Source organism: Mya arenaria, chromosome 11 (assembly GCF_026914265.1).
Source record: "Mya arenaria isolate MELC-2E11 chromosome 11, ASM2691426v1".
Classification (NCBI taxonomy): domain Eukaryota; kingdom Metazoa; phylum Mollusca; class Bivalvia; order Myida; family Myidae; genus Mya; species Mya arenaria.
This window is the reverse complement of record NC_069132.1, coordinates 49,028,332-49,053,010: the sequence shown is the minus strand read 5'-3', so window position 1 is coordinate 49,053,010 and position 24,679 is coordinate 49,028,332. Positions and strand designations below refer to the sequence as shown.

General features: G+C 34.9%; 1 protein-coding gene across 3 annotated transcripts in view; it reads left to right on the top strand.

The window, feature by feature from the left end:
• LOC128209202 (pecanex-like protein 1) overlaps positions 1-24,679 on the top strand; it is a 132,821-nt gene that overhangs the window by 66,910 nt on the left and 41,232 nt on the right. For all 3 annotated transcript variants that reach the window (XM_052913136.1, XM_052913135.1, XM_052913134.1), the window contains exons 18-25: positions 8,704-8,807; positions 10,687-10,820; positions 11,029-11,152; positions 11,909-11,995; positions 19,502-19,652; positions 20,397-20,532; positions 21,003-21,180; positions 22,641-22,749. In XM_052913136.1, the coding sequence (XP_052769096.1) occupies positions 8,704-8,807; positions 10,687-10,820; positions 11,029-11,152; positions 11,909-11,995; positions 19,502-19,652; positions 20,397-20,532; positions 21,003-21,180; positions 22,641-22,749 (1,023 nt within the window). The remainder of the gene's footprint in view (positions 1-8,703; positions 8,808-10,686; positions 10,821-11,028; positions 11,153-11,908; positions 11,996-19,501; positions 19,653-20,396; positions 20,533-21,002; positions 21,181-22,640; positions 22,750-24,679) is intronic.

Genomic DNA, 24,679 nt, shown 5'->3' with positions numbered 1-24,679 from the left:
TCAGAAACCGATGATCAGATTTTGATGAAACTTGACAGAAATGTTCCTTGGGTGGTCATTAACCAAAATTTGTTAAATGGTTCCAGTCCACTGCACACCATGGCTGCCAGAGCTAAAAAATAAAAAAAACTTTATACGACTTGTCGTCGAAACCGATGACCTTTTTTCGATAAAACTTGACAGAAATGTTTGTTTGGTGCTCCTTTACTCAAATTGCCCAAATCATTTCGGTCCACTGCACAACATGGCAGCCAGAGCTATTAAAGTAAAAAATTTTTTTAAATAACTTCTCCTCAAAAATTGATGATTGTATTTCTATGAAACTTGACGAAAATGTTCGTTAGGTGGTCTTTGCTTGAACCTTTTGGCCAGTGGAGCACAGGCACTGATGTGCCTCTTGTTTATATATACATCTACATCTATAACACAACAATAAACGGTTCCACTACTTAATTTAAGTTACCAATTTCTTTAGTATCAGTAGAGATCTGCAGTTATAAGGCTCTAAACTAAGCAAAAGCATAGTAAATCCAGTGTGTGACACTCATTTCATACACAAAATATAACTAACAAACCAAAAAATGTAAATCGACAGAAATCTGCATTGTAATAAGCACAAACGGATCCCGGAAGTAGACGGGGTGCAGCCCCCCCCCCCCCACCTCTCCTTAAAATCATCCAATTTTTCTTCTGTATGTCACTATTGGAGAAAAATCAAATAGTATACAGATCTATAAAATACGCGACTATAGAGCTCAGTGTTTTGAATCTAAGTTTGATGTAGTCAATCGGTTATCATTGAATAAAAACATATACAATCAATAAATTCCACTAATAGGGGTAACCATATTATTGACTAAGTTTGGTAGTGGATACAACTCTTGAACATTTTCAACGAGGGTCATTTGTTACGCAACCGTTTGGGGAGGGGTGGGGGATGGTCAGTTCTTGACGTTAAAAAATGATCGGTCATTCTTTGAACAAAAAGAAAATGTCTCATGTGGTCAATATATAACGGGGTCAAAATTGAATCTTACATCGGCGTTAATTTAAAACACACTAAAATTTTAAAGTGAAACTCTTATTCAAAATCAATATTCCACATGTATAACAAACATTTATTTTGACTGATAAACCCTTACTTCTTACTAAATAATAAACTCATACAAAGTAGTTTTCACTGATTACAAGATTGTAACTGTTTATTTAATAGTAGAAAGCGCAAAAATGATTCTTTTTTTTGGTGAATGCTAAAGGATTTACTATGGTCTCATATTTCTTTCAAATTAAAATCGGTATTCTTCATAAGAACCATTGTTTTCGATATGTATTTATTCTTAAAGGCATATTAAAACAATAGTAATAGTTGTGGTAAATCGTCTTTGTGTTTAATACTTGTTTGCACTGATTGTTAATGTTCACATTGAATTGTTTCTATTATCTCATCTTATTAAGGGTTGTTATAGTTCACACAAATGCACTCACATGAACGCACGTATACGCCCACATACTCGTACATGCACGCACGCCCATACACACGAACACGCACACGCACATGCACACACACACACTATGATAAAATATATGTTCCAAATGGCTCAAATGATGATCTTAAAGTTAATGTTTTTAGTGCAGTAAAATGTTTAATTTTATTAATCAATGCATTGTTTGTTTTAATCCATAACGAGTTATTTTGTTTTCCTGACTTTACCATGCAATCAAAGCTTCTCGTGCGTACAAGCATCTTCATGAGAAAACTTTCAGCGATGCATTCAATGCCCATGATACAGAAGCCAACATAGCTCCCTTATCCCGCACTCAATGTCCCTGCCGTGCGTACAATGGCTGTGCACGCGTTTGTGCCTGCGCATGTGTGTGTATGTGTGTGCGCGCGCGCGCGAGCGTGTGTGCATACATGTCTGCGTGTGAGAGCGTACATGTGTGTGAGTGTGTGCGTGTGCGCGTGCGTGTGTATGGGTGTGCGTATGATCGTTTGTGTATGTGTTTGTGTGTGTGTATGTGTGTGCACGCAGCCCGCGCGTGCGCACGTGTGTGTGTGTGCAAGTGCGCGAGCGCGTGTGCACGCATGCTTGTGCACGCATGCTTGAGTGTGGGATGGTGTGTGGGGTGCGTTTTTACGCGTGCTTGCGTACGTGACTTTATTGTACGTTTTGGGTGTGTGTTTGTATGTAAGCTATAACAACCCTTAACAAAATGAGCTTATAGTAATTATTTAAAGATGCACACATACTCTCCCATCTCAACTCAACTCAATATCTTAATTTTCCCCATGGCTGGACATTCATACTATATCCAAATATTGATAGACATAGTACATAAATAATATTATATACAATAATAGTACAGTTTAATATTATAGCATATTGGTGTCAAAATATTTATATAGGTAGGATATAGCTATATACATGTATAAGTATAAATAAAAAGCTTATATTCTACATGCAAATGAAATAAGTCTATTTGACTTCCATGCTAGTAAGGTCGTATGTGATCTGGCGCTTGGATGCAGAAATCTCGTCGAAAACAAAGGTTCTTATGAGAAATACAGAGTTGATTTGAAATAAATGAGCATAAAACATGGTATGTTTACATTATGAGATTAGAGTAGACCACAGTAAATATTTTAGCATTCACCAATGATTTAATGTTTTTGCGCATTCTGTTATTAAACACACGGTTAAAATCTGGTTACCAGTAATTAATATTTTCCATAAATGCATAATTGAGTAAGAAGTTTTATTAGTCAAAACTGATCTTGTTATACATGTTTATGCATGGATTTTGGATAAGCATGTCACTTTAACTATAGTTCATTTATAATCAGTGCTTTAATGATTTAATAATGATAACTAGTCGGAATTCAACAGAAGAAAACAATGTTGAATTATAAATTTAACTAAAATTAACAACAACTGTTATATGTTATTGATCAGTGGTTTATTCAAAACTAAGCTCTTATTAGCGTAAATAATAGTTTGATTTACGTCATGCTAAACGTTTTATAACAATACATAATGAAAGAGAACAGATTATTTGATACTGCGCAAAAACGAAGTTGGTGAGGTACCCTTTTCTTGATATCAGGCGATTTGTAATAAAACATTGAATACTTGTATTTAAAAAAATCAAAAATTAAACGAGCAGTTTTTTCAAGAATTAAAGAAAGGCGCACTTTTTTCAGCGAAACACGACGCCGTTTTCCCCGCGAAAAATGACAAAGACGAATTTTAAATAAATAACGTAAAACAAGAGAACGAAAAATATATGTGCATGAATGTTTTCACAAGACGCACTTGAGGTTTAAATTTCTTAGCAGTAAACGAAGAATTGGTGAAACTATCGGTTATTGTAGCTGGAACGCAAAAATATGAGAGAAGTCTCAAAATTGACGTCAGTGGTATATCTTGAGGAGTCATAGTTTCAAAACTGTTCAGAATATTGAAAATGTAAAAACAGTTCCTAATTGGGCATTATGCTCTTCTATTCGTATACCAATTTTCAGACAGTAACTCGAAAATAAATTCATAGTCGCGTTCCACCTTAAAGTTCATTGAAGAACTAATTTGTTGCATACATGGAGTTCGAGCAAAGGAGATTTTATTGTATTTATTTTGTATTTCTAGTGCTCTTGTTTTTTTCTCTGCATTCAAAATTGTGTCCCATAGCATAATTAAAAAACTTCTAATATTTACAGATTGCCATGTAAGTGTGTGCACTGCAGATTTATACTTTATAATATTCTTTTATTTTCTTATATTTAAAAAAGACAATCCAAAATGATCAAACAAAAATAACCCCCTCTACAACACTGTAATTTTAAGGTGGCATTTCTAAATATTTCACTGACATTTTCTATCAGGGCGATGTTCGGGGGTATTAATCATGTTCAGTTATAGCTCTAGTTTGTTCAGGTTTCTTACATGATAGCTCATCTGACTTTTAAAGAAAAAAAGTTATTATAGAGCTATTTTGAGATATTGTCATTGCTGGCATTTTGTCGGCCTTGTCAGGATCATCATTGTGAACAAAACTGTAACCTTGGCCACAACTCAAAAATCAAGATATGCAAATGAAACTTGGTACACATGTTTGAACTTTATAATACCATATCATGATACAGTAAAACTGCGGTTGTTCGAATAGACGACGTTCGTTCGAGAACTGGCGGCCAGTCGAGGCAAAGGCTCAGTCCCGACCATTATTCCTTCTATTTTCATATAAAACATACTGACAGTGGATCGAAACCTAAATAAGTCGAGGAGTCGAGCACTATTGCTGGTCTGAAAAACACAAATAATGTGCAAAACCTTATAATTACCTCATAATTTATCACATTTTCTGAAATGTTTCAAAATAAATAAACAAACATTTGCCAGATGTTAAAATTTTCTTAATGGTAAATATTGTAATGACAGATGATAAGATGTGAAAAAAATCACCGGCTATGCATGACAGCTATTACCTGATAAGGGCATTTAAGAAGATAATTGTAAAAAAATGTAATAATGGTCCATCACTGGAATCTCTGAAATGAATTCCTTCTTATGATTCAACAGTTACGCGAGACAGAGACAGACAAGATGCGCCAATTATCCATCCTTGAGTGTGCGAAACTTAAACCTGAATAATGTCATAATATACACTGTCATATTCCAATGTTGCTTGTTTGAAAAAATTCAACTTTTCTATGCATCCATTTATTGGTTTTTTAGCTTGACTATTCGAAGAATAGGTGGGCTATACTACTCGCCCCAGCGTCAGTGTCGGCGTCCGGTTAAAGTTTTAGGGCAAGTTGGGATTTTCACTTATAAGTCCAATACCTTTCATTCAATTGAGTTAATACTTCACACAGTTGTTAAGGGCCATCACATGATGAGGTTAGATAACTCCATATTATTCTTTACACAGATTATGGCCCCTGATTGACTATGAAATTTAGGTTAAGGTTTTAGGGCAGGTTGGGATATTTATAAATAACTTCTATACCCTTTGTTCAATTGACTTAATACTTCACACATTTGTTCAGGACCATCACACAATGAGGTTACATAACTCCATATTATCCTTAATACAAGTTATGGCCCCTGATTGACTCAGGTTAAAGTTTTAGGGTAGGTTGGGATTTTCACTTAAAACTCCAATACCATTCATTCAATTGACTTAATACTTCACACAGTTGTTCAGAGCCATCACATAATGAGGTTAGATAACTCCATATTATCTTTTATACAAATTATGGCCCTTGATTGACTATTGGACTTAGGTTAAAGTTTTAGGGCAGGTTGGGATATTTATTAATAACTTCTATACCCTTCATTTAATTGACTTAATAGTTCACACAATTGTTCAGGATCATCGCCCAATGAGGTTACATAACTCCATATTATCCTTAATACAAGTTATGGCCCCTGATTGTCTTAGGTTAAAGTTTTAGGGCAGGTTAAAGTTTTATGGCAAGTTGGGATTTTCACTTAAAACTCCAATACCTTTTATTCAATTGAGTTAATACTTCACTTAATACTTCACACAGTTGTTCAGGACCATCACAAAATGAGGTTACATAACTCCATATTATTCTAAATACAAGTTATGGCCCCTGATTGACTTAGGTTAAAGTTTTAGGGTAGGTTGGGATTTTCACTTAAAACTCTATAACCATTCATTCAATTGACTTAATACTTCACACAGTTGTTCAGAGCCATCACATAATGAGGTTAGATAACTCCATATTATCTTTTATACAAATTATGGCCCTTGATTGACTATTGGACTTAGGTTAAAGTTTTAGGGCAGGTTGGGATATTTATTAATAACTTCTATATCCTTCATTCAATTGACTTAATACTTCACACAATTGTTCAGGACCATCACCCAATGAGGTTACATAACTCCATATCCTTAATACAAGTTATGGCCCCTGATTGACTTAGGTTAAAGTTTTAGGCAAGTCCTTTCATTCAATGCATTTAATAAAATTCAAAATTATTTACGACATCTTACAACAAGAAACATAACTCCATTTTAACCCTAAATACAAATTATGTCCCTTGAATATTTTTATTATTTTTTAAATTTATTTTGACAGGCACATTTTTACATTCTTAACCATTTTTTTACCAAGGGCAAACAAAGAGGGCTATACTATTTGGCCATTGATTTTTTATTATTATTATTATTTTTTTTTAATTTTATTTTAATTTCTTTTGAAAGGCATATTTGTATATTCTTTAGCACATTTTCATAATGGGAAATCAAGTTATTTGAATGACTTGCGTCATTTTTCGGGTGGTGGGAGGGCAGCATCAAAGTCATCTTATGTATTGAATAATTTTAGTTAGGTTTGACATAAATAGACCAAACTTGGTAATATTACATTGTTATTGTATTCACTTCGAAGTCAAAGCTGCGAAGTCGAGCGCGCTGTCTTACGACGGCTCTTATCTTCAACATTTTCACATTTAGTATACAACAAACTTTGAACATTTCATTGATTTCAACAACATAATACATAATTGGTGATGAGGTAAACAATCGGCTTGACGACTTCTACCTCTGAAAATACATTGCAAGACATTTCTAGAGACTAAAATGGAAGTTGGGGTCGTTCAAAACATCAAATTACTGTATTTGTATGCTGCTGATGTTGAGGATTTGGACATTGAAACTCAGCTCAGACTGTATAATATTTTAGTCTATTCAAAACACAAAGACCATAAACATAATGATAAAAACATAGCAAGGACGTTTTGTTTGTCTCCTTTATGAACAAATCCCATTCCAGCGATGATGTACTGATGTAAGATGTACAGGGGTAGTCGTTGCTTCTGTGATACTGTGATAACTGATGTGTATGAATATTTCCAATTTATGGATCTGAGTGAGCCTGATGTCAGCGGTTTACTGTATCATTATGTGTTATTATGCAATATCACTCCTGTGCATACTATTGTTTATGAATATTTCCCATTTTTAGCGATGGTAATGTGTACTTACTATGTGTATCCGTGCGTCCGTGCGTCTGTAAACAATTGCTTGTGAACATGATACAATCTTCAGTTTTGATTGAATCTTGATGATACTTGTACAGTATCTAGATATCCATTAGAGCTCGGCTCCTTTCGAAAACCAGCCAGATCCGTCCATGCATGCCCAGATTATGGGCCTTGATAGTAAAAAAAAATGCTATTGTGTAAACAATTGCTTGTGAACACGATACAGTCTTCAGTTTTAATTGTATCTTGATGAAACTTGTACAGTATCTAGATATCCATTAGAGCTCGGCTCCATTCGAAAACCAGCCAGATCCCCCCATGCATGCCAAGATTATGGGCCTTGATAGTATAAAAAAAATGCTATTATGTAAACAATTGCTTGTGAACATGATACAGTCTTCAGTTTTGATTGTATCTCAATGAAACTTGTCCAGTATTTAGATATCCATTAAAGCTCGGTTCCTTTAAAAAACCAGCCAGATCCACCCATGTATGCCTAGATTATAGGTCTTGAAAGAATAAAAAATGCTATTTTTAGCTAAGTCTATTTTTAGCCAAGTCTACATGAGCGACATCTATTTTTAGCCAAGTTTACATGTAAAGTCACAATTGCTTTTGAATGTTTGTTCAAATAATGCCCCTGGGGTCATTACTGGCCATGCCCCTGGGTTCACAGGTTTGGTTTACTTAAATTGGGAAATGTTAAAAACCTTTTTGTCTGAAAAGCTATGCAGATCCTTGCTATTTTGAACAAGTCTTCATTTAGTGGTCCACTACCATGGCTGTTCAAATTGTGCCCCTTGGGTCAAAACTGGCACTGCCCCGGGGGTCACAAGTTTCCAAGAGACTTATTTAAGAAATATTTTCAAAATCTTTTTGTTTCAAACCACAAGGCCCATACCTTTGATATTTGTTGTGGAGCATCATATGATGAACGTCTAGCAAAACATTTGAATTTTAGCCCCTTGGGCAAAAGCTGGCCCCAGCACCCACCCCTTTTAACTTACTTTTTAATTTTTAAAGCTACAGCAATGAAATATTGACCATGTATACAGTTTTGCAAATGACCATCAATGTTTTCCTCGGATGTCCTTGACTTTGACCTTTTAACAAACTTTTTTATTTTTAAAGCTACAGAAATAAAATATTGACCATGAGTACAGTTTTAAAAGCAAATATTTTTTACCCTTAGATAACCTTTACTCGGCACATATTAAAATGAATCATGCAACTAATCTGCTTACAACACTTTCTGTCCTTAAATGTTGAATGTGCAGCGTTTTCAGCTAACCCAAACACAAAAAGTGAACTATATATGTGTTGCCAATTACTCAAACGTACATGCTCTGGATTGAAAATGACCACAAGAGCCATGCCAGAAGAGCATAGGCCCTCTTTGGCCTCTTGTTATGCAACAGAAGACTTATGTCAGCTGCTGTGAACTGTATAAGTATGATGGGTGGGGCTGGGGGGGTGGGAGTAATCACTCCCATATTGTTTATGAATATACTTATTCCAGTTCCACTGAGCCTGATGTCAGCGGTGTACTGTATAATTATGGGTGGATATTAATATCTCCTGTGATTACTATTGATTATGAATATTTCCCATGAGCGGTATGTCAACAGTGTACTGTATTATTATGCGGAGAAGCTAGTTACTCATATTGTTTATAAATTTCTCATTCCAGCGACAGTAAGCCTGATGTCATCAGTGTACTGTATGTGCCGTAGTCTCCTGGCCGCAGGGTTTCTCTTTGTAATCTGCTACCTTACCCTCATACAGCTTGGAAAGGTGGGTCTCTCTTTCTATTATGGTCAATAATCAGCTTACCCTCATACAGCTTGGAAAGGTGGGTCTCTCTTACTATTATGGTCAATGGACAGCTTACCCTAATACAGCTTGGGAAGGTTGGTCTCTTTTAATATTTTTGTCAATGAACAGCTTACCCTAATACAGCTTGGGAAGGTTGGTCTCTTTTAATATTTTTGCCAATGAACAGCTTACCCTAATACTGCTTGGGAAGGTGGGTCTCTCTTTTAATATTTTTGTCAATGAACAGCTTACCCTCATACAGTTTGGGAAGGTTGGTTTCTCTTAATATTTTTGTCAATGAACAGCTTACCCTCATACAGTTTGGGAAGGTTGGTTTCTCTTAATATTTCTGTCAATGAACAGCTTACCCTGATACAGCTTGGAAAGGTTGGTCTCTCTTAATATTTTTGCCAATGAACAGCTTGTTAGAAACGCCGCAGAATCTCATTTGAAATTAAAATTGTATAAATTACTATTTAAATCGGCTATGATGGTTTCTAAAGCACCACTTATGAATTGCCGCATCACGAAAAAATATTGACAGAATAAACAACGCGAAAATGTATGACATAATTCTTCGGACATTTCTTTTTATACCCCCCAAAACAAAGTTTGGGGGGGGTATACTGGAATCGGGTTGTCCGTCTGTCTGTCTGTCCGTCTGTCCGTCTGTTCGTCCGTTTTTTTTTGTCCGGGATTCATCTTTGTCGTTATTGAACAAATCTTTTTCAAACTTTCAAATATTAATGACCATGATGTAAACCTGTGCCTCCGTGGATTTGGTCAGAGTCGCATGATCCTGAGTGGAGTTGTGGCCCCTTAATGAGTTAAATTTGGCAAAATTAGCTTTGTCCAGGATTCTTCTTTGAAGCTATTGAGCAAATCTTTTTCAAACTTTCAAATATTAATGGCCATGATGTAAACCTTTGCCTCCATGAATTTGGTGGGAGTCACATGATCCTGAGTGGAGTTGTGGCCCCTTAATGAGTTAAATTGGGTAAAATTAGTTTTGTTCGTCCTACTCCTTCGTCATTTTTGAATGAATCTTTTTCAAACTTTTAGCCATGGTGAGAACATTTGCCCCTGTGATTGTGGTTGGAATCACATGATCATGTCTCCAATTATGGCCCCTGAATAAGTTAAAATAGGCAAAAATTATACAGCTTTGTCTAGCCTAATCCTTGGTCATTTTTTCTCATTTTTTCTATAAATCTTTTTCAAACTTTCAGATGTCAATGACCATGATATGAACTGTTGAATATGTGATTTGGTGCACCTGTATTAATCAGAATGTTTGCATGGCCTTAAAAAGACCTTTAATTGATTTTGTCTTGTGCTTTCTAATGATACCATAACTAAGGCCAGGGCAGACAACCTAGACAGGGAAGGGTTGGGGGGTATTCGTTAGCCTTTGGCTTACAGTTCTAGTTGGAACTGGTCTTTTTATTTTTATTTTAGAAGCCCTGGTTGATACCTTGGATGTATTTTTGTGCCACATAGGATCACTCTGCCAGAACATATCTATCAATCAAAGATTATTGAAATTCCTTATGTCTCAAATTTGATTAGATTATCTAGTTTGTTGTTTTATAGAAAAATAAGGTCGATGAGGAATGGTAAAATCCTTTCTGATAATATGCATTCTATGCATTTCCTAAGGTATTCATTTGGTTGGAGTAAAAAAATGTATATAATGGGGTCCCTGCTTGCAATGCTAATGTATTAGATATTAAGCTATAATTCTTCTCATTTTGTTTTCCCTTTTAAATGGTGAAATGATTTTCTAGAGCAATTGTAATCTGTTTCCTGATCTGAAAATACAATGTACATACTTCTACCATTTCCGATCTCCTTCCAGAACATAGTAGACGAGCCAGATGCATGTAAGAACCCAGAGTTTGCCCAGACGGCCGCGTTCTCCATCTACTGTGCTGTCCTGGTGGCCATTTCACACCACCTCAGTCGCTCTGCTGCTGATCCATCTGTCAAATGGTATGGAAATGGGTTTTTTTCTTCTCAAATTTACCAGCTTAATCAGTAGCATTAAGATCACCAATTTTAAGTTTACATAAGCACAGTGCTTATGGTAAAGCCATACCAATCGGGCGGCAAATCAAAATACAAAATTTCCAAAACTGCTTGTCATAGAGCTTAGGTATTTGGTATGAAGCATGAGCTAGAAGTCCTCTACATTTCACAGGCAGCTGTTGAAGGATGTTATGCTAGGCAGACGGGGCGGGGAGCAGATCCCCAAGTCTGAGGGGACAACGGGAGATAGTGAGGAACTGGAGGATCCCCTTCCGGAGAAGATGAAAAACTGTGTGGTATGTACACTTTAGGAATTAACATTGAAAACATTAATAAGAGTTTAAGATTAAGAAACACATTATATAGCATCCAAGATATTTTGTTTAATTCAAAGATAAACCAGAAACTCATCTTTCTAAGTGGTTCAGAAATATGTTTTCTTGCACACTGAACAGGCACTTACATAGAATTTGAAAATCATTTCAGGAACCTTCTATGTCATTCTCAGGTTAGATTTTTCTAAACCTTACCTTGGACGCATGAAAGACATTCTTGAAATGAAAGAATTAAGCTGTTGCAGCTATTTCTATGTCTTTTTATGTGTTATTTGTGTAAATTATTATGTTGTTTTGTTTTTTTCTTTAAATGTACAAATAAATAAATGAAATCTAAGAAATTGCTCAATAAAATTGTAGAACATTTGAAAAATCTTACTTTCTTGCCAATTAACTCACCTGAACAGGTAAAAATTGTCATAGTGTGTCGTCGAAAATGTCATTGTTTGAAAGAGTGATCTTTCGTGATTACACACATATAAGTCTTATGACTCTGTCCCTATTACTTCAATAGTTATGCCTTCATTACTAAGTATGGTCAATTACTCAGAATTCCTGGTTATTTAATCAGCACTGATAAGCCATATTAGGCATTAATTACATAGCGGCTTAAGGGTTAATCATCTTTGAAAAAAAAGGTCATTTCTCGTATGCAATTAAAGAAATATCATGAGACTTTATGATATTTTATATGGATGTGGAAAATGTATATTTCAGAGTGAGCGTTTGCAGTCTGACCTGTTGATCAGCATCGTGATTATGATCCTGTCCTTCGCCATCCATGTTTCCACTGTCTTCATACAGGTACACAAACACACATTTAATCAGGTATTCTTGAAGTATAAGGGGAACTGGGGCCTATATTTCAAAGATTCATCACCAAAGTCATAGTCATTGAAATAGGAACAAAAATGCCAGGATTTACCTACACTACGCACCACGAAAAAGATACATTGCCACCATGGGCGAGATCACAGAAAATCAAGGGGATGTATACAGCGTTAGTCAACTCAGTGGTGCGCGTTATCATTGCGTTCATCTGCTAAAAACTAGAACGCGGCCTATTGCCACAATGCCGCTTTCTGTGATTGATATGCAGGTATTTTAACAGGTACCGTTGGTACAAATAGAAAATTGTACATATGCATTGAACCATGCTCGCAGAATGGATATCACCCGATGGTGAGGGTAAACAATCTCACCCACAAACTTAATAATTATGTTACTGGAATATTGAGTGTTTAATAAAGCATTTTAATAAGTTAATTGATATATAAAATGGCTTTCACGCCTTTAGAAAGAGTTTGTACCAGTAGGTCCATTTTTTATGTTTAACGAAGGCATTCAAAATTTAGATGCTTGCGAATGAGGTGACAATAGAGTCTGAAAACTTTAACAGTTGCAAAGCATAATTTTCAGGGATCAAATTATGTTTTGAGTATGAGCCAAGTGATGCAAGTTTGTATGAGTTTAATAAAACTGACTAGAATTATATCCATAGGACAGGAGCAAAGAAATAGAATTGAACGTGGTGGGCATTATGTTTATATCTCCGGGTATAGTGAAAATTAGATTAAAAAGATAACGTCTGCGGTAAGGAAAAATCGGCAATGTGCGAAATCTGCACAAAACACATGGTTGGTAGTGTATCAAATTGAAAAATCAGAATGATTACCGTATCATTCTATGTATGGGACGCTAGCAAAGATAGGATGCAGGCAAAAAATTTGGTGAAAAAACGGGTAAAAAACGTTAATGTTATAAGATATGACGCAGCGGAAAAATGTCAAAATCGAAGCCGAAAAAATTTAGGTTGGTAAAGTATTTATAACATATATTAAAGTAAAAACAATAAAAAAATGTATATAAGGCATATTTCGATACCTGTCTTGTGTATTTCGATAATTATCGTCGTATTTTGGTAATTTAGCCTTTTTCGGTAAGTCCAGTAACCGCCATATTTGTTTTGACGATTTATTTTTTGGGATCGTGAAAATGGCAAAGGTCAATATAAACCATGGGATATTAAATTTTATAGCAAACTGATATGTACGTCGTTGTTTATTTCAAGTAAATTTATACATTAGATATGCAAGAAAAGTAACAGTAGTACAGGCAATAATACAGTTTTATTCTGTCAGCCTAATGACGCTTTTCTTCAATTCGCCTTCGTCATTCTGACGGTGTATCGTAAACAACAATGATATAAGTCTTATAGTATGCGTGAATGTTCTCAAAATGTCAACACCCTCAGATAAGTATTAAAACATGTGGTAAAGTGCGAACAAAAAACCATACGGTATTACCATTGCAATAGTTTATTCTATTGATGCTTTTCTAATGACAGACAGAGGGTGTTTTTCACACCTTTGCACATTTGAAAAGATTTGATAGTGACAATAATGCTACTTTGCAGTATGCACATTCCTTTATTATTATTTGTAAGCAGTAACATACAACAAAATGTTTTGTAAAATATCGAAACGTTTAAATCGTGAACAACGTTTAATTGATATTTACCTCATATCCCGATTTTCCATTACCGTTATAACTCAATCCAGTTATAGCGCTGACTCACATCGAGTTTTTGTGAGTAGCGTCTCTTTTGTAAAAAAGTAAACACTCATGTTTGTTTTCAACAATATTTCTCAATAAATCATTTTAAAGTTAACATTTCTGCGTGTGTTAACTTGCGTGATTTAACCTACATCAGTTGTTCTCTTCAGTGGACACAGTATCGGTACTTACCATAACCGTGTTCGTCTCCGGTCTGACATTTTCGCCCTGAAATGGACTTGTGAAAAACTGATAAGATTCTTATAGCATAGAAAGGATGCAGGCAATTTTTTAGACAATAATCTGGGGTAAAAAAGTGCGTCTTATGCATAGTTAGGGAGTTCAGGACGTCACATCATTTATGTAATCGGTGCCGATTTTCGTAAAATATTGGTGTATTTTAAATTCGATTTTTTCTGTCAAGTTTAATTCATGTTCTCCCTTATAAAGAAATAAACCCTAAAATTCAATTATTTGTTGATGAAGAATCGATCATAATGTAACACTATTGATTTGGCATTTGCTCCACGACCTCACACACTCGGTCACGATTTTTATCGCGCTGTTGAATACTAGTGTTATATAACCTATTTTCCGAAGGTGTTCTCCCCTATTTATTCTTATTTCTGACCAATCAAATGAAAAGGAATATTCAGATCTCGATTTTGAAAGTTGAACAAATCGAAAGTGTAAACAAATAACGAAATGGTGTTAAATTGAAATGGAAAACAGCGAGAAAAACAAGGTAAGATATTACTTAACAAAAGTGTTCAATCAAATATGAACACTACATAATCTAAACAACAAAAATGTGTGGTTATTTTACTTTTTATGCTGTATTTTTACACATCGGAAAATTAATTTTCCAACCCCACCTGGCATTGTTTTGATTACTTTTCACGTTGACGTTTACCCCACCCACCAAATGAATTCACGTTCCGTATTATTAGAAGCATGTGGTTGTATTTTCAGGTCTGGCGATCTTAGTTTTAAAGAAGTATGTCAGATGATCAAATTTTTGAAATGGAGTATTAGGTATAGAAAACATTTATTACATATATTGTTTTGTGAATGTGTTGTTCCATTTTTTAACATTATGAAGTATACAACAATAGTTTATTAGTGCTGCACTGTACTGTACTGTACTGTACTGTACTCTGTAGACAAGACACTGACTTTTTTTTGAAATACATGTCTTTGCATGAAGTTTAATTCAAAAATTGATATTGTACATGCCTGTTTGTTCATTAAGAGCCTCTGAGGTATTGAAGGCTATATTTAGTTACATTATCTTGTGCATGTAGTTTGTATTTTATAATAATGTGAGTATAGTTAACGAGCTCAATGGTTTGTGGTTCGTGTATTTATTTTTCAGTTCCAGGGCGCATGTCGTTTTTAAGACTTCCTGATGGTTTGATTTTAAATTTTTATGACTTTACACCTTTCTTCATAATGCATTTATAAAATATAGATAATGCTATTTTTTAAGTCTAATAATTCAGTGTCTTCAGTAATCAATTATAACCCAATTAGAGTGTTGCTGTAATTCTGAGCATGTGAAAGATTGTGTTGCACGGACATCTTATAGTAAAACTTCTTTATATTCTGATGAATAAACATTTTTAAAGAGACTCAGTGTTTTGGCAGGGAAAAATAGTTTTCTTGGTAATGCATCTGAAAACAATTATATTATAATAAATGTACTCTTTTATAACAAAAATTGAGGAAAAATACAAATAAAGTATAGAGCTAATATTGCTTTATTTGGGAGCAAACCCACAATGGTACAGTCAATAAAACGGTAGAAAACCAATATCTAAGCCACTTTGTCACAGGGACTCGTACATAATGCAACAGTCAATTGTAACCACGGCTCCCCCAGAACCCGGGAATAGCTGGGACTTTGACTTTCGGTCCAGCCAACCCCGGGTAAAATCCCCACCCTGCCGGGATGAACTGATGGTTAAACCCCGGCCAAATACCCCCGCACCCCAGAGACTCTTCATAAGGCCCAATTTCTGCTAAATTTGGCGCTATGACAAAACCACCGCGGTCACCCGGTCCTGTTGGGGCACATGGAAAGTAAAAACACGGGCCTTTTCCCATGCTATCCCCGGTATACCCCCGGACCTAGGGGGGCTGTGGTTACAATTGACTGGTGCATAACATGTTAGATATTTTAACCTTTATTAGATTGACAGTTATGACATTCCTTATTTTTTTCTCAGAATCATATTATTTATTCTGGCAAAGTTATCAAAACAGTAGATCTGTAATGTCCCCCTTGATGAGATCTCTACTGGTCACATTTAAAAGTGATTCACAGGGGGTCAAAAACTATTTTAAAAGGTAAATGTTTAGAAAAATATAGGGAACAAACTAATTGCAATACATCTGGTCCAATATTCATCACCCATGTTCTTTATTTGCTGCAAGTTAGTTTCATTGTAAACTTAACCTTTTTTGTTGTTGTAGGTCCACCATTGAACCGGGCAATTTTAGAAATCTGGGAAAAATACAAGAGACGTTTTAAGAGTTGGGATCAACTATTGAATTGTGACTCATAGTGAAGATTTTCTGGAGTCAGGAATGTCAGAAATTGAAGAAAAAAAAGAAGGATGGGTAATTGCATTTCAAGATCCCAAAGAAAACGAAACTGTTACAAACATAGAAATAGACTCTGCAATGGAAAATGTAAGAGAAGAAAATGATTTGCTTGCGACAAGAATAAAATCATCCAGACATCAAATAAAACTGCAACAACAGAAATATCTTCTTTTAAAATTCATTAATGAACCTCATTTGTTCATTGGAAAGAACATAAAACAAAGTGCAAGATTCCTGATTCAAAGAGATTGAAGGGTTTTATGGTATAAATCCTAAAACTTGTAAATGCAAATGATTAAATTCTACATACTAGGTTAAGGTAGCACACCCCTAATGAAAACCTCCACTTGAAGCTCTTCAATTTTAATGCTTTATTTAGCCTATGTTGATAAGCACAGGACTACACTTAAATCTGTTAAGGGTTTCAAGGCATTGGTTGAATCCATTCAGAAGCACAACTATTTTTTTCTTCTTTGTTTTCATTAGCTAACATTTTTTACAAAAGTTAATATTGTATTTTCATTAAAAACTAATTAGATAGACGTTTACATATTAACCCTTTAGCACATAGACAAGTGGCCAGATTACACCTCCCAGTCAATAGCCAACTTACTGATAAGCAGTCCTTATCTGTATAGGCACTTTTCAGGATATCTGGAAATGAGAAAATGAATACAGCAGTATGACCTTAAAATCAATGTTACTCCAAATAATTGTGTCCAATACATTTTTTAAAATAATTAAATTGTCTAATAAATGGTGTCAATGATGAAATATTAAATTATTTTATTTCAGCTGTGAATGTATTTCCAAGATGGAATTGTAACATTTCTTTGAAATGTCATAATTGCATTAAATCAAAGGGTAATAAAATGCTGGGATCGATCTAAATTTTATTACCCCTAACATAAAAAAGACCCATCTGGATTAAAAAGCCGACAATTTATGTTCTTGTGAATAATACACAGAAATATGTCAGGAATATCCGGTGTCATCCAGCTCAGAGATCCAGTCCAAGGTGTCTGTTTAACTTTATTACCCCCTCATAAAATTGTTTACAAAAAAGAAAGCTGATAAATGATTTTCCGGTATGAATAAAAAGATCTAGATCAAACAAAACGCTTGCACATGACCTATTTTACAGCCAAAACTATGATGGACATTATATCAGCTTCACAGAAAATTTACCCATCATTTTCTCATTTACTAATTGTTTCTTTTGTTTGTAAACAAAATATTACCTTAGAGTAAATATAATCTCAATTGATTTTAATGGTAAACTGAACTGACGTAATATATTTAATGATTTACGCATCAATGAATTTGGGGGAAATTCCATACAGTACTCAACGTGGTCTTATTACGTCACAATGGGATATCACACCTTTGATTGGGAGTATAAACACCTTCTCAATTTAGCAGACGATAATTTCAAGGGAAAATCAATACACAAAAGGTTAAACTTTAATTTTATAAACATCCGGGATATTGTTTACAAAAAGAAAGATGCAAAATTGAAATATTGAAATGACCCTATTGAAATATGCGGGCCATGCGTTTACATCCAGTAATGGATACGGTCGGCCAGATGCGTATACATCTGCTAATGAGCTATGTCGGCCTATCTCGTATACATGGGCTAAAGGGTTAATATTTGTTTTTGAATCCAGGAAATGATACATATTAAGAAATTATCATGCTGATCATAGTTTGAAATGGTGCCAGTTAGGGGTGTGCTACTTTAAATATGAAGCTTACAGTACTTCTTACAATCATTTGGTTGATTTAGAGAAAGGGGATGTTATTATTTTGTGAAATTGTTCTTTTGCTATGAACATACAGACATGTAAAGATGTAAAACTGTGTTCATGTTTTTTGTACTTTCCTTTAATCTTGAAATGTATTACATGCAATCAGTTGATGTAATTTGATATTTACACACTTGTATATATATATCATGTATTTGACTTATATTAGTTAGTTATCAAATATGACCAGTTTAACTTCATTAATTGATGTATCTTTTAAAATGAAATTTCACACATGTACTTTTTAAACATTTAAGGACTACATGATTAGTTTAATTCTTATTGATAAAGACTTTTGAAACATATATAAAACATTTTATAAATGAAACTTAAAAAAAATAAAATAATGAACACCATTCATTTTCAATTCTTGGCTTATAAAAACACCCATATTTTCAATCAAAATGTATTTTCTGTCACTATTATTTTCATATATACCATACCTAACTATAAACTGAATACACATTGATCAATTTTCAATGTTTTGAGAATCATAGTGCACATACAAAAGTATATGTGTAAATGTGTAATGTATTTTTTATGCAATGGCGGCCATTTTGTCCGCCATTTTGGATTTTCTAGCATTTAATTATTTTTCAAAGAATTCGTTATGGCATAACCTAACAGTATATATATACTTTCTTATACTTATTTAGACATAATAGGCGTTTATTTTAAATGAAAGTCCAATGTATGTTGCTATTTTCTTATCTGTGGCAGCCATTTTGTCCGCCATATTGGATTTTTGCATTTTATTTATTTTCGAAAATATTCAATACATCATAATCTTTCATAATATGTATACTTTCCTATATCTCTGACTTGACATGGGCATCTCATTTTAATGAAATGCAAGATTGCACAAAAAAAAACGGTGCCATTTTTAGGCCGACCTCATATTATAGAGCTTGTGATTACAAAAATGTGCCATTTTTCAGGGACTAAAATGCTTATAACTTTGCTTCTACTGGGAATTTTTTCACCAAATAATTTTTTTTGTGTTTGTTTAAATGTCCTTTTTTAGTAGTACAAGTTTGAACGATTTTAATATATTTTTTTTCATTTTTCACTGAACCCCCCTAGCATAGTATAATACGGTAGATTTTTAGATTGGGAATAGGTTGTTTAAATAATCTGTCTTGCAACAATATGTTAAGCTAATGAGTAATAATGTACAGTCAGACTTGTTGGTCCTAAGGTCGATGACTGCAGTTAAGTCCAACCTGGATATGATCCTGGTTGTGGGGGTTTGTGTTTTGTTCCCTCAAAGATGCTCATGTTTATGTCATGATGTGTCAAACTGAACTCTCTCTTGAATATGACTGCCTGCACATTTTAGCCACACCTGGATGTGATCCTGTACCTGACAGTGTCAGGATTTGGTTTCCTCGTGCACTACATGCTGCCCATGTTAAGGAAGGAGATGCCATTCATGTGCTGCTCACATCCCCTGCTCCAGAGTGAGGAGAGAAATATGTATGAGGCAAATGGTAAGAAATACATGAGTTGTTCATTAATTTCTTCAAATCTGTTGATAAACAATGTTTTGATATTTGTGAAATCTGTGTTTGTTTTCTGGTGTGTATCTTGATTATATGCTTGGTTTTGTCTTTTGTGCCATTAAACAACATCACAGTGTAAACAAGATCACAGTGTAAACAAGGTCACAGTGTAAACAAGGTCACAGTGTAAACAAGATCACCATGTAAACAAGGTCACAGTATAAACAAGATCACAGTGTAAACAAGGTCACAGTGTAAACAACATCACAGTGTAAACAACATCACAGTGTAAACAAGATCACAGTGTATACAAGGTCACAGTGTAAACAAGATCACAGTGTAAACAAGGTCACAGTGTAAACAAGGTCACAGTGTAATCAAGATCACAGTGTAAACAAGATCACACTGTAAACAAGGTCATAGTGTAAACTAGATCACAGTGTAAATAAGGTCACAGTGTGTGGCTGCACTTGCACCTGTTCCATTATTGGTTTATACTCTTATATTTAAGCTTGAGTGTGAAGATGCTTAAAATTTGATATGAATCATGATTGAATTTGTTATCGCAATCACTCAGATCATGAGACTTGAACACCTTCACCACAAACTCTTATCATTGCTTTACAGTCAGGAACTATTCATTAAACAAAGTGTAGACAATATTTAATTTAAAAAAAAATGTTTATCTGGTGTTTTTGTAAACCTACATGCAACTCCAAAATCTTTTTGAAGGTCCAGCAAAGATCATGTGGTTTGAGCGTGTGTACATCTGGTTTAGGTTTGTGGAGCGTAATGCCATGTACCCCTTGGTCGTCTTGTGTGCCTTGACCCGCTCCGTGCCCGATGTCGTCTGCAAGTTTGGAGACTAGTGAGTACTTGTGTTGAGCATTGCAAATTGTATCATAAATTTTACAAGAGCGGTTTGTTTTGACCAATTAGGCTAATAGTTGGATTCAATTATTTCTGACATCAATTTCAAAACTTTCCTGAAATGTATAAAAAGACAACAGTCCTACATTGAATGCACTAGTGATTGATATCATCAGGATTTTGCAAATAAGTCTAGAATAGTAGATTCAAGACATTGTTTCAATAGCTTCAGTTGAAATTATACATTATATGCAATAAAACGTCAAAGATTCTTTTGTTAAAATAAGGACAATATGACATGGATAACATGAAGAGTTTAACAATTGACAGTGGCAGAAATATTTTGGTCTCTATTTTAAAATTGCGAAAAATACACAAAGATTTATATTTGATAATACCAAGTTAATGTTTACTGTTATGGATTAACACCAAGCAGTGAACCAGGACTTACATTGTTTCTGTGTGCAGTTTTGGTCCCCTGGTGCTGACGGTGTGCTCCTTGAAGCTACTGCGGTTTGCCTTCTCTAACACACCCCGTCAGCACATGATCCTAGCCTTCACTGCCCTCTTCTTCAAGTACGACATGCGCTGGGCCTCCGAAACCATGATCATTGACTACTTCTTCATATCTATCATCTTTATGAAGGTGAGTGTATTGATAATTGAATATCACTGAAATTATTCCACAGGTAATATCTGTATATATTCCTTCTGCTAACTTGTTTAAACTTTTTCAATTAAATAATTGTTGCTGAAGGGAAAGGCAGAATTGTAGATGCAGAGTCGGATACAAGCAGGTAATGGTTGATATCCCTAGCATTTTAGTAGTTATGCAAACGAATGGCAAAATTGATATTCGAATATTCGCCTAAATCTTTAATCAAATATTCGAATATGTGATTACCAAAATGACTCTTTTAGAAGTTGTAGTAAACTATGATTATTCGCTATAGTAATAGCCTGGGCTTTTATACCCTTCTTTGTTGTAAAAATTTAGCCTTTGAAATTCCTTATTTTCAGAAATAATCCCAACAAAAAGCAATACATTTTGAACAAACAAACAAAAATAAAATCAAATAATTTCAATTCCACGAAAGTTTGAAAATTCCCGGTTGAATGAAGTTATGCGCCAACATTCCCTGTTGAATGACGTTATGCGCCAACAGAGGGTTGTTACGTAGGATGAGCAGACTTGTTCTGGGATTGACCGTTATTAAATATAACTATAGAAACACCAAAACCAACATGGGAACTGGTTAAATAATAAACAAATATGGAATTTGACTCATCTATTGTACAACAATACAGGAAATATATCCTATAACGCCATACTTTAGTCTTTACAGTTACATTTTAAAGCATGAATGTTATATTATAACATGAGAAACAGTTTGAAACTCATAACTAGCACATGTCATTCATATCATCAAGGCGATTTGAGCAATATTGCACAGCTTAATCTGCAGCCTAGACAACACTTTGGTGTGAAGGCTGATTCCTTAAATCCTTACTTGGCATGTTCATTTAAATTTACTGAAAAAAAATGAAACTTGTTTGATTTCACTTGTCTAAAAGCCAGTTATTGTAAAATTACCGGAACTGTTTATGGTACCCGACAATATGTCCCTAATTGGCATACACATGTATGACACATGTATAGTGTATTGTTTTCACAATCACACCTCTGGCAATTGTTTACAAAAAAACTTTGAATATTCAAATACCAATTTTGACATTCGAATACCAAACATTCGATCGATCATTCAAATATTAGTTTGCATCCCTACTTTTTAGACTAAATACTTTGGTGAAAAGCATGATACACAGATTTAACTTGCCTTGGTTTAACCAGTACTGAGTAGCCTTAAGAATGTACTATTCTCTAATGCTAAGCACCAAGCTAGAGAACCACAAGTACCATTTTAATATCATCATTTATGACCCAATGATAACGGAAATAGAACTTGGGTCATCCCTCTCTAAAAGTTGGCATTAAGCCATTGAGTAGTATGTGGTGAACTTATAAGATAATATAAAGTAAGATTTCTTGACTTCTAGTAATTTTGACTTCTGCAGAAGTATGAATGAATTTTGTTTGTTTTTCAGTTTTGTGACCTGTATCTGAAGATGAAGTTCATTATCATATACATTGCTCCCTGGCAGATCACCTGGGGGTCCGCCCTACATGCCTTCGCCCAGCCATTCAGTGTGCCTCGTATCCTTTACAGAGATCAAGTTTTTAGCTCCACTGGCCGAAGGCCATGGAGCTTATGTCGTCACAGATTGTCCGTCGTGAGTGCGTGCGTGCGTGCGTGCGTGCGTAAACTTTTACTTTAAACGACATCTCCTCTGAAACTGATAAGCGGATTTTGACAAAACTTCACAGGAATGTTCCTTTGGTGGTCCTTTACCAAAATTGCTCAAATGGTTCCGGTCCATTGCACAATATGGCCGCCAGAGCTAAAAATAGCAAAATCTTTAAACGACATCTCCTGAAACGGTTCGACAGATTTTGATGAAACTTGACAGTAATGTTCCTTGGGTGGTCCTTTATTAAAATTGCTCAAATGGTTCTGGTCCATTGCACAATATGGCCGCCACAGCTAAAAATAGCAAAATCTTTAAACGACATCTCCTCTGAAACGGATAGGCAGATTTTGATGAAACTTGACAGAATTGTTCCTTGGGTGGTCCTTAACCAAAATGGTTTTGGTCCACTGCACAAGATGGCCCCCAGAGGTAAAAATAGAAAAACCTTTAAACGACTTCTCCTCAGAAACCGATGATCGTATTGCAATGAAACTTGACAGAAATGTTACTTGGGTAGTCCTTAACCAAAATAGCCCAAACAGTTCTGGTCCACTGCACAACATGGCAGCCAGAGCTAAGAATAGAAAAAAACGTTAAACTACATCTTCTCAGAAACCGATGATCAGATTTTGATGAAACTTTACATAAATGTTCCTTGGGTGGTCATTAACCAAAATTTGTTAAATGGTTCCAGTCCACTGCACACCATGGCTGCCAGAGCTAAAAAATAAAAAAAACTTTATACAACTTGTCGTCGAAACCGATGACCTTTTTTCGATAAAACTTGACAGAAATGTTTGTTTGGTGCTCCTTTACTCAAATTGCCCAAATCATTTCGGTCCACTGCACAACATGGCAGCCAGAGCTATTAAAGTAAAAAAATTTTTTAAATAACTTCTCCTCAAAAATTGATGATTGTATTTCTATGAAACTTGACGAAAATGTTCGTTAGGTGGTCTTTGCTTGAACCTTTTGGCCAGTGGAGCACAGGCACTGATGTGCCTCTTGTTTACAATGCTGTAATCCATAGTCAAACAAAATATAGCCATGTTTAATCATCCTCGGCACCCCAGCATGTCATAACCTATATGATACCCTGGGCAAATCAGCTGTAAAAATCTCGTACTCATGAATAATTAGGTGAAATCCAGCCACTTGATTGGTCATATGAGACACCCTGAGGTGCGGAAATGGCTGAGAAGTTACGGATGTAATCTCGGTTCAAAATAATCGATTAAGATCACGACTTACAAAGCGTTTTAGGCAGGATATTGTTAAATATGCCGATAGCTCTTCCCAAAGGAGATTCTTTCAACATATCCCCTCGGATTTTATTCCGGGTCCTTCTCTGAATTTGACAACTGCAGCAGTGGAACTAACGTCTGACATTTTAAAGTTTCTTTTTGATGTGCCCATTTTGGGATTGTCATCGAATCAATAAAATCTATATATTTTACACATTAACATAAACTCATGAGCTTTAGCAATAAATGTCTCTGAATTTGACAACTGCAGCAGTGGAACTAACGTCTGACATTTTTAAGTTTCTTTTTGATGTGCCCATTTTGGGATTGTCATCGAATCAATAAAATCTATATATTTTACACATTAACATAAATTCATGAGCTTTAGCAATAAATGTCTCTTTTTTCAAAACCATTAACAAACAACTTACACTTTTTAATTATCCACCAATTATAACAGTTTATTATTTTGCCATGCACGCTAATTAAGAGACATGCCACAGACCATCTTGAAATGTTTTTACCCTCAGAACGATCTGCACTTGACATAAAGGACACAGAAAATGCATGATATTCCACCACAGGGACTAA